This window comes from Schistocerca cancellata, chromosome 7, assembly GCF_023864275.1.
Source record: "Schistocerca cancellata isolate TAMUIC-IGC-003103 chromosome 7, iqSchCanc2.1, whole genome shotgun sequence".
Classification (NCBI taxonomy): domain Eukaryota; kingdom Metazoa; phylum Arthropoda; class Insecta; order Orthoptera; family Acrididae; genus Schistocerca; species Schistocerca cancellata.
The window spans coordinates 541,226,115-541,244,849 of NC_064632.1; the positions used below are offsets into that span (position 1 = coordinate 541,226,115).

At 40.1% G+C, this 18,735-nt stretch overlaps 1 protein-coding gene across 1 annotated transcript in view; it reads left to right on the top strand.

Moving 5' to 3' along the window:
- LOC126092498 (ribonucleoside-diphosphate reductase large subunit) overlaps positions 1 to 18,735 on the top strand; it is a 91,582-nt gene that overhangs the window by 48,319 nt on the left and 24,528 nt on the right. Inside the window, exons 5-9 of the mRNA XM_049908121.1 lie at positions 5,871 to 6,073; positions 8,216 to 8,441; positions 9,641 to 9,882; positions 18,204 to 18,405; positions 18,497 to 18,646. Coding sequence (XP_049764078.1) covers positions 5,871 to 6,073; positions 8,216 to 8,441; positions 9,641 to 9,882; positions 18,204 to 18,405; positions 18,497 to 18,646 — 1,023 coding nt within the window. The remainder of the gene's footprint in view (positions 1 to 5,870; positions 6,074 to 8,215; positions 8,442 to 9,640; positions 9,883 to 18,203; positions 18,406 to 18,496; positions 18,647 to 18,735) is intronic.

Consider the following 18,735-nt stretch of genomic DNA (forward strand, 5'->3'; position numbering starts at 1 on the left):
ACTTTTCTGTTCACTATAACCCCCCCCCCCCCCCCCAATCTCCCCCGTTCCCACAGCCTCCCAGTGCTGGACCTGACAGCCTTATGATGCTGTTTTCTAATCCCTGTGCACTTTGCGCCAGACAGTGCCCCCCCCCCCCCCCCTCTCCATTCAGCTGAACTGTGACCTACACTGTCACAGTAAAAGAGACAAAAATAATTTTCTTGTGTGATGTTCATGTGGGTGGGTGTTCCAATGCCTGGTGCAAGTCTTCTTATTTGGCCCCACTTCGGCAACATGCCTGTTTTTGATGATGATGAAATAATGATAACACAACACCCAATCCGAATGGAGAAAATCTCCTACCCAGCCAAAATCGAACCCTGGCCCTTAAACAGGCATTCATCTGTGCTGAGCACTCAGCTACAGAGATTGACTAATTTCTTGTAGACTTTGCCTCAGAGTACTCTGTTACACAGGTATTCAACTGGCTCCCATCATACATAAAAAAAAAAGAGATTGTGAATTCCTACCAGTTGAAAAGAAAATGAATGGCAAGTAGTAGCGTTCTTTGTAAACCTGCATGGCAAGTACTGTGTACTGTAACAGGGGTGTTTGTGTCACAGACGTAGGTAACCACTTAATTATACCAATGTAATCTAGTGAGTATTGAGCTACAAATGAAGATCCTCAGAAGTAGGATAGGAGTAATGAGGAGAGATAGTAAGAGGAATGAAAGAGTAAGGGAAATAGTGGAAAGAGAAACCCTTGCAGAGCAAGGTACATACATCAAGGCAAAGACGGTATAGGCATTTCAGGAGACAGGAAAGCGAGGGGATTCCCAAGAAGATACACAAAGGAAATGACCAAGAGGAAAACCAAGGGACAGATGGCTTTAAGATGTGGAGGAGTGTATTGAGAAAGGATGCGACAACTGGACCAGAGTGAACGCTGAAAGGTGGTGGGAAAACAGGAGTAGATGGTGAGGCTTATGTTCCAAACAGGTGGTGGTGGTGGTGGTGGTGGTGGTGGTGGTGGTTGAGCTACCAATAGGGGATACATAATAGGTAAACATAAAGGAACAGTGTCGATATTGTAACCAAAGGACCACACAGTATGAAATGCATGTAGTATTGGAAGTGTTGCAGGTGTACCAAGATAATCACATCCTTTCAAATTGTACTATCTGTAACATAAAATGGAGATGCTCAGTGGAATGATGAAGTTGATTATGAATTGTTTCAGTTTAGGTAAGAAAAGTAACATGGCACTATGATTTGCACCTAATCTTCGATGAGTTCGAAATTAAAAAGTTACAATTATGTGTAGATTTAATTCTGGTCAAAAATAACTTATTTCATCAGGAGAAAGTGTTAAATCACAATATAACTTCTGTCTGCAACAAATGACTTGGCTGCTGCCTCCACACCAGTATAAGCAGTACACCAAAGGAATAATACTACAGTGAGTGGTAATAGGGTCATATACAGAGGCAGGCAGAAAGGTTGTCATGTTGACAACAGTTTATAAATGTCATGTGACACAGTTTATAAATGCTAAGGATGAAAAATTTGGCCTCAATGCATCTGAATTTGTGTTGCAAAGTTTCTGTAGTTTCTTGTTTCAGTAAAGTGCTCAGTCATCCCCGTGTCCTTTCAGTGTTATTTCTTTCATGAACTGCCTTTTTCATTTTACTGTTATTGTGTGTGTGTGTGTGTGTGTGTGTGTGTGTGTGTGTGTGTTTTGAGCACTCCACATAATTTTTGTTAAATTTCACATGTGAGCAGTGAATTAAATGAGCTGTGTATATCTTATTTTTGTCCTTCATTTCTTCAATTTAGAACAAGTGTACTTTGTACATGCAGTTATATGTAACATGTACAACTATTAAAGTTTCTTCTCCCCCCACCCCACCCCACCTTCTCCCTCCACCCCGGGATTCACCACTCTTTTTAAGTACGTGCTTGGCTACCACGGGGGCCTGGCACGCCAACCTTTGCAGCATTGGCTCCTCTTTCTGTCCTGCAAACCTACACTTTCTATCAGATGGTCCTTGTGGTACAGACTGCTTTTATTCAGTTTACAATTTTGGTCTTGTTTGCTACTTTCACTCCCAGCCCGATCTTCACCCTTCATCTTCCACTATTACATGTTCACCATCATTGGGTTTGACTTGCCAATTTTTCCAAATTAAATGAAGTGCATGTCGTGCAGGGAAGGTCATCCACTGTTGTGTATTCAATGCCTCCATGTCCTTCTACCCTGGTAGCCTTTCTTCCTGTTGTCGTACTCCCAAAACCCAGTACAGTAACCATCCTTTAGGGTGGGGGGGTCAAGTACATGGACATGGTAGCCTCCTGATCACACAGGGATTGCACTGTTAGTGCCGGCGTTGCACATTCCCCGTGTACGCCATGGAGTATGTGCCCGTCATGACTGTGGCACGTCTCAATATGGTCCAAGGCGTCATCTTTCACTGATCTTCGGCAACTTGACGATGAGCTGCAGGCCAGCTTAGAGTGACAGTGTGTGCAGTTCACCTGTTGTGCCCACAGGGGACCAAGGGAAAACGAGTTGCTACTGTGGCCTTCATCTTGATTTTTGAGAGTGATACATTACCTGAGAAGGTCAAGGTGATGGTCTACAGTGTGACATGAAACCCTATGTTCCTGCTCCTATGAGATGCTTCAGGTGTATGAAGTTCGGACACACATCTTTCCATTGCACTGCTACCCTTGTCTGCAGGAATTGTAGACGTGGACTCCATGTGAATGTTCCTTGTGCCCCTCCCTCCATCTGTGTAAACTGCAGTGAGATCCACTCTCCCTGTTCACCAGAGTGCTCTGTTTTTAAGCAAGAGAAGAAAATCCAAGAATATAAGACCCTGGACAAACTCACATATCAAGAGGCCAGAAAAAAGTAAGCATCTAAATCCAGACAAATGACACAATCTTATGCTACATCTGCAACAATGTGACCTTCACTGACGACAATGCCTTCCTTTGTTGTGTCTCTTACGGTAGACCCTCTGAGCCACCCACCAAACCCTGCCCCCAGGCAGTTGGGCCTCTTCTGTGCTTCCACCACACCCACCTTGGGAGGATTGGTTCTCCCACCAGCTGGGGATGCCTCATACTCCTCTGGTTTCTGTAGCAAGGGAGAGATACTTGGGACTCTTCCTTCCACGGTTCCTGCTGCCTTCCACGGTTCCTGCTGGTCCACAGCCGTACGCCAGCTGATAGCTGAAGGAACTATAGGTTACTATCCGTCAGACTTCTTGTTGCTCCTCTGTACCTGAAACCAATTCAGGGAAACTTTCTCACTCCTTATCTTCTAAGGAGGAGGAGGACACGGACAAATAGGAGTCCTCTAAGACTAAACAGCTGTCAATAAAGAACTTTGATATGGAGGACCAGTTAAGAACACTGATGGGGGAGCATTTTAAGGAGCTTCTAAATTGTGCAGACAACCTAGAGGAAAAGATGAGAGAAGTTCCGGAGGAAGTCTGAGCATATCAAGATAGAAACCTGCAGCATCCCACAGTGGCTGCAATTAGGAGTGCTTTGAGAAGCCAGAAAGATGAAAAGGCTCCATTCTTAATCAACATAGCACCAGAACTCTTAAAATCTGATATCGAAAGTACTTTAAAATGCTTGACCCATTGCTGTGTATTTGGCTGGAAGAGAAATCCTAAAGGGTTTATGGTTAAGTTTCCAAAAATGGAGAATCTGCCGGGTTGTAACGGCTCTCATGGTATTACATTTCTGTCGATGCCCAGTAAGGTCCTGATCAGAGATATGTAAAATAGGATTAAAAATTCACTTGAAAATAGACTGCATAAAGAGGACACTTTTTGGGCACAACATAATTTCGCTGAGCTTATGTACACTTTTAGGGTCATATTAAAACAAAGCAAAGAATTCCAGGCAACCATGTGTGGTATTCATTGATTTTGAAAAGGCCTTTGAGTCTATGAAACATAAAGTATGTGACCGGTGTCACAGAAGTTTAGTATACAACAAAATGTTCCAAACCTGAGAGATCTGTATAAGGGCTACAGATGTTTTGTGTTCCACAAGGGAAACCTCACAGAGCCAGTAAGACGCCAACTGGAGTCCAGCAGTTTTATATTTTGTTACAAAACACTTTCTGCTGGTCTATGACTTTGTTGTGAGAAGAGTCACAGCAGTCAGGAGATGAGGGATCCATGAATTCACTGAAAAAGAAGCAGAGACTGCTGAATTGAAGATATATAAGTCAAACAAAGGAAGTGAGAGGAAATTCTGGGAACGTGGAAGTGTCGGTGTGTGTAGGGGAGCAGGAGGGGGAGATTATCAATTCATTCATGTATCTGGATAGTGATAAAAAACTAAAAATCTGTATTTTTAATACAAGTCCAGTCTGTCTGTATACCAGTGAAAGTTGGTAAGTAGACAAGAACAGAACATCATACTTACAGAGTTCCATAAATACGTGTCTCCGGCACATAATGATTATCCTGTGCCCAGAAAAAATGTGGAAAAAAGCTCTCTCAAGAAAAACGAACCAGATTCCTGTAGAAGAACAGAATGAGAGAGAAAGTGGAGGTGGCCAGAGCACACGTCGAGAAAGCCAGACAGAGCAGTTGGGAGGAAGGCATTGGAATGGTATCTCCAAGGAACAAGGAAGTGAGGCTGATCTTAGAGATACATGGAAGAGAGTGGTGAATGGGGAAGCAAGGAGAGTTGGCAAGACCTGCGTGGAACCGTGGGAAATGGATAAAGACAAACATGGATGGCAAGTTATCCTGGGTGCCCTATGTCCCCAAAAGGGCCAAATGAATTAAATCATGTAAGTTTACCAAAGAATTTTAAGAATCAATTTCACCGATAAGATACAAAGTGAAGCACTAATGGAAAGGATATGTGAGGATTGAAGTATTTGAAAGATGCACAGCAGAAGGGACGGGTTAGTGGGACATGTGCTATGGTATCCTGAAGCAGTTAACCTGGCTGTGGAAGGCACAGTCAAGGTGAAATACTGATAAAAGAGCAGGCTGGTCACCAGCAAATAAATAATACAATTAAGAGTTGTGAAAGAAAGGAAGTATAAAGAATGGAAGTGGTAGCAATGTTTCAGAGGTGATAGCTGTACTGTAAGAGAAAAGTGTTCCAGGTCCATAATGAAGAAACGAAAACAAGGAAAGAAAGTGTGGGATCATCAGTAGAAGTAAGCTTTCTTACCAAGCACTAGTGTCTCAGTGCTGACATTTCCCTTATGTGTTACTGTTTGTAGACTATAGTAAAGGTCTGTGTTAAATTCCTTGTGTGTTTTTGTAAATGTTGTAATTTTTACTGCGAATTGCATAATGTTCTCATGGTGTGTTGCCAGATTGTTGTTCCTGGGACAGTAGTTCTGCCTAGCTTATCATTGAGGATTCTGTCATTCTGAAGTCATGGGGACTGCCCTTTCTTTTATAACTGCTGATTACCTCTCCCATCTCCTTTCGATGGCCGTGGCTTTCCATATGTCACCCTTGCCTATCTGAACCATTCATGGTGTTCAGGTTGTGTCAGTGACTGAATTCCTGGTTTGTGACCTGAGTTGTGTTTCCTGAGACACTTGTTGAATTTAAGCCAAGATCCTGTGTCTTTATCTGATTATAGCTGGCATTTCCATAAGACAGCTGAATCTCAACTGACTCTGTAATTATGCTACTACATAACCCTCGCCTCTGAGCCAGGATTTTTGTAGCACTGCAATCCAGGGAGTGTTTTACGTTCCAGACAGTGTTCAACATGCCTCTAAGGCCCTACTGTCTGGCAGCATATTCGTGTGAACATTATGCAGCACCACACTGGCAATACATAAGCTCATTCTTATTGTGAATTATTTAAAATCTCTATGTTTAGACACTAGAACGTTCATATTTGCTACGCATTGATGGAAAAGTTGTTGAACGGCCCCAACATATGTTGATGCGTGTATCTGTTGGCATACATGGTGAGGACATAGATGCTGCCATACAAACATATAATCTGTTATCTGAAAGATACTTCACACACGCTTCACCTACACTCTTCGGAGCTGGTACTCCTAGACCCCAGTTATCAAGGTAAGTATTGTGATAGTAATTTATCATTAAACTATAAAATTACATGAATTACAGTAACAAGTATTTCACAGATGTTAGTATGTGCTTTAGTCTTCCAACTATGAAGAATACTATAATAGAAGCTTGAAATGTAGATGAAGATTGTTCAGAAATTTAGTTTAAGCTGATAATTGAAATAAATAACTCCATTAACTTACAGTTTTAGGTCGTGAATATTATTTTGCTTTCGGCCTTCATTGCCAACAAAACATTCTGTCATTATATCTGCATTTTTTTGGTCAGGGTCTTAAAGGCAGATTCTTTCCATGCTCCTTTAGTTTCGCAATTGACAGAACGTCTGTGTGTATCTTCGTCCTCACTGCGGATGCATCCCTTGCATCCCTGTGGTCTGAGAAACCTGCTTTTCTTTTTTAATATTCCCCACTCTATCCATCTCTACTTCCCAAATAAGGAACTAATAGTTACAAAAGCTAGGATAACATTATCACTTCTACTTTAATGTATGTGTATTGGCAGTGCTTAATATTGTATGCTAAAGGTAAGTAGTGGCTGGAAATTCTCTCATATTTAATAGTCCTGCCATTTGAAATTACCTTCAACACATTACTAAGTGCGCTATGCACTGATGTGGCAATTTGTGAGATAGTGGTGTGCACATATACAGATGGCGGTAGTATCCTGTACACGTGATATAAAAGAGCATTGCATTGGCAGAGCTGTTATTTATAGTCAGATGATTCATGTGAAAAGGTTTCTAATGTGGTTATGGCCACACACAGGAACTGACAGACTTAAAACGTGGAACAGCAGTTGTTGGAGCTAGATGCATGGGACATTCCATTTTTAAAATCAGTAGGGAAATCAGTGTTCCCAGGTCCACAGTATGAAGAGTGTGCTGATAATAAGCAAATGTCAGACGTTAACTCCCACCATGGACAGCGCAGTGGTCAAGGATCTTTGCTTAACAACCAAGAGCAGTGGCATTTGCGTAGGACCGTTAACAGATAAGCAACACCGTGTGAAATAACTGCAGAAATCAGTGTGGGGCATACAACGAACATATCCGTTAGGACAGTACAGCGAAATTTGGTGTTAATGAGCTATGACTGAAGCCAGTGCCTTTGCTAACAGCACAGTTTCACCTGCAGTGCCTTTTCTGGGCTTGTGATCATATTGGTTGAACCCTAGATGACTGGAAAACCATGGCCTCGTCACGAGTCCAGATATCAGTTCGTAAGAGCTGATGATAGGTTAGTGTGCCGCAGCTCATGAAGCTGTGGATCCAAGTTGTCAACAAGCCACTGTGCGAGCTGGTGGTGGCTCCATTGTGATGTAGGCTGTGTTTATAGGGAATGGTGGGCCCTCTGTACCAGCTGAACTGATCATTGACTAGTAAATGGGTATGTTTGGCTGTTTGGGAACCATTTGCAACCATTCATGGACTTCATATTCCCTAACAACGATGACAGTTGTTTGTGGTTGGTTTGAAGAACATTCTGGACAATTTTAAGGGAATTGTTTGGCCACCCAGATAGCCCGGGCTGAATCCCATGAACATTTATACAACATAATCGAGAGGTCAGCTCATGCCCAAAATACTGCACCAGCAGCAGTTTCACAATTATTGATGGTTATAGAGGCAGCATGGTTCAGTATTTCTGCAGGGGACTCCCAATGACATGTTGAGTCCATTCCACGTCGGATGCTACACTACACAGAGCAAAAGGTGTCCAGCACAATATGAGGAGGTATTCCATGACTTTTGTCACCTCGGAGTATGTAAACAAATGGGACAACGTGCACAAAATTTTGATACGTGAAGTAAAGCAGAGTGAGTTCCTTTATTTGAGATTACCTATTCTTTCTTTTGCCTATGGTGAAAGAAAATATTTTTTGTTTTGAAACTCAGTGCTTCAATTTTTATCTGTAAACATCTTTAACTGCGAAGTGGCTTCATCCTGGAGGCACCGACTTTCAATGTGTAATTCATTTTCTTTTTCATTCTTCTGCTTTCTTTTTTATGTGTAAAATGTGTTGAGTACAGCATATTTGAGAGGAAAAAGTGTACTGAGTATAATGTGTAATATAAACTGGAGGAAAAAAGGATATGCTGACAGAATAATCGAAAATGTATTTTTGCAGCTGTTTTCTGCTGTGCATGAAGGAGGACAGCATTGAAGGTATTTATGATACTTTGAAGCAGTGTGCAATGATTTCCAAATCGGCGGGAGGTATTGGTCTTAGTGTACATTGCATACGAGCTGCTGGAAGCTACATTGCTGGCACCAATGGCACGTCCAATGGCTTGGTTCCTATGCTGCGTGTATATAACAATACATCCAGATATGTGGACCAGGGCGGTAATAAGGTACGCATTGAGCTGTAAATTTAATCACAATAATATAATTTAATTCGCCCACATCCTTTCTTTGCTTAAAGTGCTTTAAAGGAAAAACATGTATATGTTAAAAGAAAAATATTTTCACACCATTTATTTAAGGAAAACTGCTGTTTGCAAAAGTGTCACATATTCTTCTTGATCCTTTTATTATTTTTTCTTAAAGCAAATACTTGCATGCTAGCTCACATGAAAATGAAGTTTCTCAATATGGATCATGGTATAAAATTTGTTCACTCTTCTTGGCAGTGTGATGTCACAAAGGCGTAGGCTCACAAATCAGCATCAATTACAACAGGCAGCTGCCCCTGACAAAAGACAGTGGATGTTATCATTGAAAGATTAGAGTTCTTACTCTAATTAAATGCTGCAAGCAGACCAAGCAAACAACTTTTCCCTTGTGCATGATAACATCTGAATTTTTAAATAAAACTGGCATAGAATGTGATTTTTAGTCTTAGGAGATTAATAGAGCAAATTAGAGTTTTATGGTTTTGTGATCTGTCTGTCTTGTTACCTAAAATTTTAGGTAGATGTTCTTAACAGGGTGTCTGGCTCGCCCATGTTTTTTTGTAAGTGGTCAGCCGTCACATTTCCCCATGTCTTTCTTTTGGCTCTTCTGTGGTTTCACTTGTGTTTTAATTCCATGTGTAGGACCTTTTGCCTTTCTCCTTTGTACCAAGACTTGTGAGAGAGTGATTGTGCAGATCAGCATGAGTGCGGTTCACTACGTGACAATGGTTTAGTTATTTTATTCACATTTGTTTCTTATAAAATGTATAAGGGTTCAGAATTAAGCTCTAGTATTGACTGTCACTAATGTCTGCAAGTAATGGTGCACCCCATTTTGGCATTGGAACTTTGAGGAAATTTGATTTGTTAATTTACACTGTCCGTTGTTGATTTAACTTTCTTTCTGGAAGTTAACTTCAATTGGGGAGAACTGCTATAAAAGAACACTTAATTTTTGATTATATATTTACAAATTTCTTAAATGTGCGGATTGTTGCAAATGAGATAGTTAAGAAGAAATATGCCCCTGAAATGCCATTTACTGTAACTGAGATTACAATTAACTTGTAATGTCTGTCCTAATCTGTTTCTAAGTGAATAAATAAGCAGTCGTGGCAAATAATATGACTGTACATCCTTTGGTTCACTACTTGCAGAGACCTGGAGCATTTGCAATCTACCTGGAGCCATGGCATGCAGACGTTTTTGAATTCCTGGACCTGAAAAAGAACACGGGGAAAGAGGAAGTTCGTGCTCGTGACTTGTTTTATGCTTTGTGGATCCCAGATTTATTTATGCGTCGTGTGGAGGCCAATGAAGAATGGAGTTTAATGTGTCCCCACAACTGTCCTGGTCTCCAAGATTGTTGGGGTGAAGAATTTGAAAAACTCTATACAAAGTGAGTATACCAAGCATGTGGAAAATTACAGACATGTTTTAGATTTGAACATATGTGCTTCTGTTTCTCTTCAAAGCCAGTTTCCTGTGCCACCACTATTTTGGTCCACTCTCCTCCAATAAAGAAAGAGCAAAGCTTATTAATTACCTGTAGTAGACAGGATGCATTGGTGCATGTGCTTCTAAAGCTCCCTTTACACTGGAACAGACAGAAGCAAATTTGCATATGCAGAAACAAATCTGCATCTGCTAACAATGTACAGAGTATTTGGTAGTGTGCAGTGCCATTGACTTGTACCTGCCCATAAGCATTTACACTGGAGCTAACGGAAAAGAAACTGAGAGACTGTATTGTTTATTAGTGCTAACATTATTGCAGTAAAGTTGCTTAAACTTATACTTTATACACTGTGTTACAGTTCTGGTGGCGAACAGAAATGTACATATTGGTGTAGGAAAGGGAGAATGTAGTTGTACGGTCTGTACGTACACATGTAATAAATGGAGGCAGTGTACTTCACTCTGAATTGCAACTCCAGCTGTCCAACATTAGCCCAAAACAATGTACATATTTCATGTGGTGCTTTTTGCTGTCTTCACTTTAAAATGGATGTGGAAATTTGAAAGCAGAATACTAATTACTGACAACTAACATAATATAAAGAGAGGCTAGCACTTACACTCAGGTTATTAGCAACTGCGAACATACATGCATTTCAGTAACTGATTTATATCAGATAGTTTCTGATGTCTGCAGTGATCTAAGAAAGATAGTGTAAATAAAATATAACTAATGGAAATGTGAAATATACACATGACCAGTCACATAGGTTACTTGATAAAATCTGCTTTAACTGTAGTTTGTTAGGGGACAGATAGTGTGATTCTGGGTAAACCATTTTTATTTATCATAAAAAATCTCTCAACATAAGATACCATTAACATAAGCAATTAGAATGATAAGTCTTTTGTTTATTTTTAATTTTAGTCAGCATACTAGATATATATTTTCACTTCTTTGCTTTCAAGGAAATTTATTGTTTTTCTCCTTTTCAATAAAAAAAAAATTAAACTTATTCACACCATTCATGCTTGATGCAAGCATCTAATAATATTATCATCTTTCTCAAATCTCCAGTAGGGTATTTTTAAGTGTTTTGCAAATTTTGACCAATCATATTTTCGTTTTGCTTCAGCGCTTCCGCTGTAGATCTCTTGGAACGTAGAAGCACATACATGTATACTTTTGTATCAGCAACATTGCACTCTCTTCAGACCATCCCATTGGTCATGGAAATCCTGTCAACAACCCAAATAGACAGAAGCTTTCTGCTTGCTACAGTGAAGTGGAGAGGATTCAAACTTCCTTTGATGGTTTGCCAGAAAACTAACTGTTGGCAGAACATAAGGGGGAAAAAAACTGTGAATGTGAATACGAGGGGCGATTGAAAAGTCCTTGCAAAGTCAGAGAGATGGCACCAATGGCGCGTATCAAGTTAGTAGCATCTTTGGAAAGAACGCACACAAAGTTTCTGCCATATTGGTCTATTTCCTTGCGTTTAGCATTTGTGTGTGTCAAGGAAGTCAAGTGATTGTCAAAAAATGATGAAAACAAATTTCGTGTGGTAATTAAACATTACTTTATATAAGGCAAAACACCTCAGGAGACTAAAGAGAAGGTTGATAAACATTACGGTGACTCTGCACCTTCGATTAGAACAGTTTATAAGGGGGTTTCAAAATTTTTGGAGTGGCCGTATGGGCACAAGTGATGCTGAATGTTCTGGACGCAATGTGGAGGTTACGACTTCAGAAATCATTGATAAAATCCATGATATGGAGATGGATGACAGAAGAGATAAGGTGTTTGAGATTACTAGTGCTGTGGGCATCTCAAATGAATGGGTACATAATATTTTGCATAAACATTTGAACATGAGAAAGCTATCCGCAAGATGGGTTCCGCGATTGCTCATGCTTGACCAAAAACGGAATCGTGTGAAGTGTTGCTAGGATTGTTTGCAGCTGTTCAGGAAGAATCCGCAGGGCTTTAAGTGTCATTTCGTCACTGTGGATGAAATATGGATACATTACTATACTCCTGAGACCAAACAACAATCTAAACAATGGGTTACCAAGTGAGAATCTGCACAAAAAAAGGCGAAGACCATTCCTTCAGCCAGAAAGGTTATGGCGACTGTCTTTTGGGATACCGTAGGTGCAACCACAACGGAGGAGTATCTGTTGAGAGGCCAGACAAACGTGTGGTTCCTGAAGAGGGGCAGCAGCCTTTTCAGTAGTTGCAGGGGCAACAGTCTGGATGATCGACTGATCTGGCCTTGCAACACTAACCAAAACGGCCTTGCTGTGCTGGTACTGCGAACAGCTGAAAGCAAGGGGAAACTACAGCCGTAATTTTTCCCGAGGGCATGCAGCTTTACTGTAGAATTGGACGATAAATAGTTTGGATAAGAAGAGAATAGAAGCTTTCGAAATGTGGTGCTACAGAAGAATGCTGAAGATTAGACGGGTAGATCACATAACTAATGAGGAGGTATTGAATAGGATTAGGGAGAAGAGAAGTTTGTGGCACAACTTGACTAGAAGAAGGGATCGGTTGGTAGGACATGTTCTGAGGCGATGTTCACTTGTTCTGCGGCGTTGTGTGTGTGTGTGTGTGTGTGTGTGTGTGTGTGTGTGTATTTTGATCTTATGATGGTTATTTTAGACCAAATTATTTGCTGAATGTGAATTTCAGGAGACCAGCTGCAATATCCAATTGTGGCATGTGAAAATTTGTAGTGGACTGGGAGTCATGGATTTGCCACTTATTGTGAGAGGTTGCTATCTTTGCATGCTTCACGATTTGACCCTAACATCCTAATGTCACAGTCCACGTCCTTATATTGTAGTCTTACGTGTGCCTTCCTTTAGGACGTATCCTATGTAAGTGATAGCAGCGATCAACAGCATGCGACAGCTTCAGGCAACAGAACAAAGTATCAAGTAGTTATGGAAATATCCTAGGTGAATGACACCGGTGGGGCTGCTTGTCCTCAGCGATAATTTGCGACATTTGAATATTGTCGCTGCTGCATGCATGACAGTGACAGTGAGTGTGACAGCAATGAGTCTTCTTGCCAAAGCGTTGGAGTGGACATGCCAAATGCTATGAAATACTTATCAGGGTTTTAGAAACAGTACAATGAGAAAATTTAATTTTTGGTATGTTTGCTCAATAAAGAACTAATTTTTTAAATTTTTTTCCCATCGTAGTTACTGTGCTGTATGAAACTAAATAATGATAGTGTGAAATATTTGAGAGTGTAGAGGTAAAAAAGCATTTAATAAATTTTTCGTATGGTTCATTTTAGGTCATACGTATTTGTGTATAAAATATAGCCAACATATTGAAATTGTATTTAAAGTTCTCTCTTAGTTCGGGAGATTTCAGATTGTATGTGTTGCAGAAGGGTCATACACACTGTGTCCAATTGTTTCCCTGTGCATCGTGAATAATATGGTCTTAAAAATTGTCATTTTGTAAACAATTAAAGATATTGAACTTCGTAAAGTTCTAGTTTTCTGCTAGCTGTTTAAATGAAGTGTCAAAAAATTCATCTCTTCAAGGCCTAGATATTTTGTGAATAAAAGATTGCACTGTTGTGATATTTAATTGTCAAAAAGGCTTCATTCGAATCGCATACTAAATTTAGGACATTTCGAGAATAGAAGATGCTAGGAAGGTGAATGAGGTTTCAGTCAGATCTTACTTTCTGAATAAAACTTAAATAAAGAATGAAAGAAATCAACCAAATATTTTATGAAATGCTATGTCTAAAGGAAAGAAACAGAAGGTTGTTGTTGTTGTTGTTGTTGTTGTTGTGGTCTTCAGTCCTGAGACTGGTTTGATGCAGCTCTCCATGCTACTCTATCCTGTGCAAGCTTCTTCATCTCCCAGTACTTACTGCAACCTACATCCTTCTGAATCTGTTTAGTGTATTCATCTCTTGGTCGCCCTCTACGATTTTTACCCTCCACACTGCCCTCCAATGCTAAATTTGTGATCCCTTGATACCTTAGATCATGTCATGCCAACCGGTCCCTTCTTCTTGTCAAGTTGTGCCACAAACTCCTCTTCTCCCCAGTCCTATTAAATACCTTCTCATTAGTTATGTGATCTACCCATCTAATCTTCAGCATTCTTCTGTAGCACCACATTTTGAAAGATTCTATTCTCTTCTTGTCTAAACTATTTATCGTCCATGTTTCACTTCCATACATGGCTACACTCCATACAAATACTTTCAGAAACTACTTCCTGACACTTAAATCTATACTCGATGTTAACAAATTTCTCTTCTTCAGAAACGCTTTCCTTGCCATTGCCAGTCTACATTTTATATCCTCTCTACTTCGACCATCATCAGTTATTTTGCTCCCCAAATAGCAAAACTCCTTTACTACTTTAAGTGTCTCATTTCCTAATCTAATTCCCTCAGCATCACCCGACTTAATTTGACCACATTCCATTATCCTCGTTTTGCTTTTGTTGATGTTCATCTTATATTCTCCTTTCAAGACACTGTCCATTCCGTTCAACTGCTCTTAAAAGTCCTTTGCTGTCTCTGACAGAACTACAATGTCATGTGCGAACCTCAAAGTTTTTATTTCTTCTCCATGGATTTTAATACCTACTCCGAACTTTTCTTTTGTTTCCTTTACTGCTTGTTCAATTTACAGATTGAATAACATCGGGGACAGGCTACAACCCTGTCTCACTCCCTTCCCAACTGCTGCTTCCCTTTCATGCCCCTCGACTCTTATAACTGCCATCTGGTTTCTGTACAAATTGTAAATAGCCTTTCGCTCTCTGTATTTTACCCCTGCCACCTTTAGAATTTGAAAGAGAGTATTCCAGTCAACATTGTCAAAAGCTTTCTCTAAGTCTACAAATGCTTGAAACGTAGGTTTGCCTTTCCTTAATCTATTTTCTAAGGTAAGTCGTAGGGTCAGTATTGCCTCACGTGTTCCAACATGTCTACGGAATCCAAACTGATCTTCCCCGAGGTCGGCTTCTACTAGTTTTTCCATTCGTCTGTAAAGAATTCGCGTTAGTATTTTGTAGCTGTGACTTATTAAACTGATAGTTCAGTAATTTTCACATCTGTCAACACCTGCTTTCTTTGGGATTGGAATCATTATATTCTTCTTGAAGTCTGAGGGTATTTCATCTTGCTCACCAGATGATAGAGTTTTGTCAGGACTGGCTCTCCCAAGTCCGTCAGTAGTTCTAATGGGATGTTGTCTACTCCCGGGCCCTTGTTTCGACTCAGGTTTTTCAGTGCTCTGTCAAACTCTTCACGCACTATCGTATCTCCCATTTCATCTTCATCTACATCCTCTTCCATTTCCATAATATTGTCCTCAAGTACATCACCCTTGTATAGACCCTCTATATACTCCTTCCACCTTTCTGCTTTCCCTTCTTTGCTAAGAACTGGGTTTCCATCTGAGCTCTTGATATTCATACAAGCAGCTCTCTTTTCTCCAAATGTCTCTCTAATTTTCCTGTAGGCAGTATCCATCTTGCCCCTAGTGAGATAAGCCTCTAGATCCTTACATTTGTCCTCTAGCCATCCCTGCTTAGCCATTTTACACTTCCTGTCGATCTCATTTTTGAGACGTTTGTATTCCTTTTTGCCTGCTTCATTTACTGCGTTTTTATATTTTCTCTTTTCATCAATTAAATTCAATATTTCTTCTGTTACCCAACGATTTGTACTAGCCTTCGTCTTTTCACCTACTTGATCCTCTGCTGCCTTCACTACTTCATCCCTCAAAGTTACCCATTCTTCTTCTACTGTATTTCTTTCCCCCATTCCTGCCATTTGTTCCCTTACGCTCTTCCTGAAACTTTGTACAACCTCTGGTTTAGTCAGTTTATCCAGATCCCATCTCTTTAAATTCCCACCTTTTTGCAGTTTCTTCAGTTTTAATCTACAGGTCATAACCAATAGGTTGTGGTCAGAGTCCACATCTGCCCCTGGAAATGTCTTACAATTTAAAACCTGGTTCCTAAATCTCTGTCTTACCATTATATAATCTATCTGATACCTTTTAGTATCTCCAGGATTCTTCCATGTATACAACCTTCTTTCATGATTCTTGAACCAAGTGTTAGTTATGATTAAGTTATGCTCTGTGCAAAATTCTACCAGACGGCTTCCTCTTTTATTTCTCTCCCCCAATCCATATTCACCCACTATGTTTCCCTCTCTCCCTTTTCCTACTCTTGAATTCCAGTCACCCATGACTATTAAATTTTCGTCTCCCTTCACTACCTGAATAATTTCTTTTATCTCATCATACATTTCATCAATTTCTTCATCATCTGCAGAGCTAGTTGGCATATAAACTTGTACTACTGGGGTAGGCATGGGCTTCGTATCTATCTTGGCCACAATAATGCATTCACTATGCTGTTTGTAGTAGCTAACCCGCACTCCTATTTTTTCATTCATTATTAAACCTACTCCTGCATTACCCCTATTTGATTTTGTATTTATAACCCTGTAATCACCTGACCAAAAGTCTTGTTCCTCCTGCCACCGAACTTCACTAATTCCCACTATATCCAACTTTAACCTATCCATTTCCCTTTTTAAATTTTCTAACCTACCTGCCCGATTAAGGGATCTGACATTCCACGCTCCGATCCGTAGAACGCCAGTTTTCTTTCTCCTGACGTCCTCTTGAGTAGTCCCCGCCCGGAGATCCAAATGGGGGACTATTTTACCTCAGGAATATTTTACCCAAGAGGACGCCATCATCATTTAACCATACAGTAAACCTGCGTGCCCTCGGGAAAAATTACGGCTGTAGTTTCCCCTTGCTTCAGCCGTTTGCAGTACCAGCACAGCAAGGCCGTTTTGGTTAGTGTTACAAGGCCAGATCAGTCAATCATCCAGACTGTTGCCCCTGCAACTACTGAAAAGGCTGCTGCCCCTCTTCAGGAACCAAACTTTTGTCTGGCCTCTCAACGGATACCCCTCCGTTGTGGTTGCACCTACGGTACAGTTACGAACTGCTTTATGCAATACACAGCTGTATCAGTATATTTTATTAGAGACCATCGATTTTGGTCTAGGATCAGACGATCTTTGGTTCCCCAACGATTGTGTGATCCTGAACCGAAATCTATTGTATGTAATAAAATCTACATATACAGCTGTGTGTTCAATAATGCAGTTCTTAATTTAACATTTGTTATTCCATCCTGAGTAACTCACTTCTCTCACTAACATTTTACCAAATATGGTGATGAAATGGTTAAGATACAGGCTTTAAATTCCAGTGGAGTGGTGCTTAGGGCATTCCTTAGCCATCAGAGTTTAGATTGTCTATGGGGTCTTGAATTAAGCTGCGTATCTGGATGATTCTTTTGAAACAGATGTGGCTGATTTCCATATCTGTCCTTCTGGAATTCAAGCTTCTGTTTCATCTCCAGTGGCCACATCAGTGCGACATTTCACCAAATCTCCTATACTCTTGCTATTAGCCTCCAAATTTTAGAATTTTATACAGGGCTGCCTTCAGCAACGCAGCATGTAAAAACTTTATAGAATAGAAAATAATGGCCAACCAGTGGAAGAGTTGAAAAGATTTACTAACCCTTTATCATAATATTTTCCCTCAATAACTATTTAGTTTACATGCAGTAGCTCAGCATCCTTTCGTCGTCTTCTTCTACCTCTGTGGCATTTTTCTCCGTTCGCAGAATAGGATTTCGCAGGAAGTAAATCATAAATGATGCCAGTTTCATCAGCATTCAAAATGTATCTCGGCTCACAGATCTAATTAATCGTGGCAATGTAATGTTCTTCCAGTAGTTTACACTTCCTGTGACCAGGGCCTCACTATCTCCTCTTATACTTTGAAAAGACAGATTATGTCATCTTTTAAAATGATTACCGTATTTACTCGAATCTAAGCCGCACTTTTTTTCCGGTTTTTGTAATTGGAAGAAAAAAAAAAAAAAAGCCTGCGGCTTAGAATCGAGTGCAAAGTAAGCGGAAGTTCTGAAAATGTTGGTAGGTGCTGCCACAACTAACTTCTGCCGTCAATACATGTAGCGCTACACAGGCATGCTTTGCAGGCACAAAGATAAATATGGGCCCAAAACCTCCGTGTCAGTAAATAAATTTAAAAAAAAGGTGGAAGACGAGCCTCCCCCCCCCCCCCCCCCCCAACTGTTAATTTTAGCAAAGTGTTGATATTATTTCGTGACATTTTTAACATACCATCTAATATAACTTACAGATATGAAGCTGAAGGAAGATATGTACGCAAAGTGAGGGCTCAGCAATTGTGGTATGCTATTATAGAGTCACAAGTGGAAACAGGGACACCTTACATGTTGTACAAGGATGCCTGCAACCGAAAGTCTAATCAACAAAATCTGGGTACAATAAAATCCAGCAACCTGTGTACAGAGATTATTGAATACACATCACCAACAGAGGTAAATATTGTGGTTTCATAATTATTTCATAGGTCTCATCGTGGAATGATGATGTTGAAAATTGTTAACTATATGCACCATGTATTTTCAGATTGCTGTATGTAACCTTGCATCCATAGCTGTCAATATGTTTGTGAAACCTGATAAGACGTACGATTTTGACAAGCTGAAAGAAGTCTCAAAAATTGTGACCAAAAATTTAAATAAAATAATTGAAGTCAATTTTTATCCTGTACCAGAGGTAAGTTTATTAATTTTTTGTGTTGACCTCTCTTAATTTCAAGTCCTGTTGCTAATATTCCATCAAGTAAGCATATAGTTGTGAAGGGT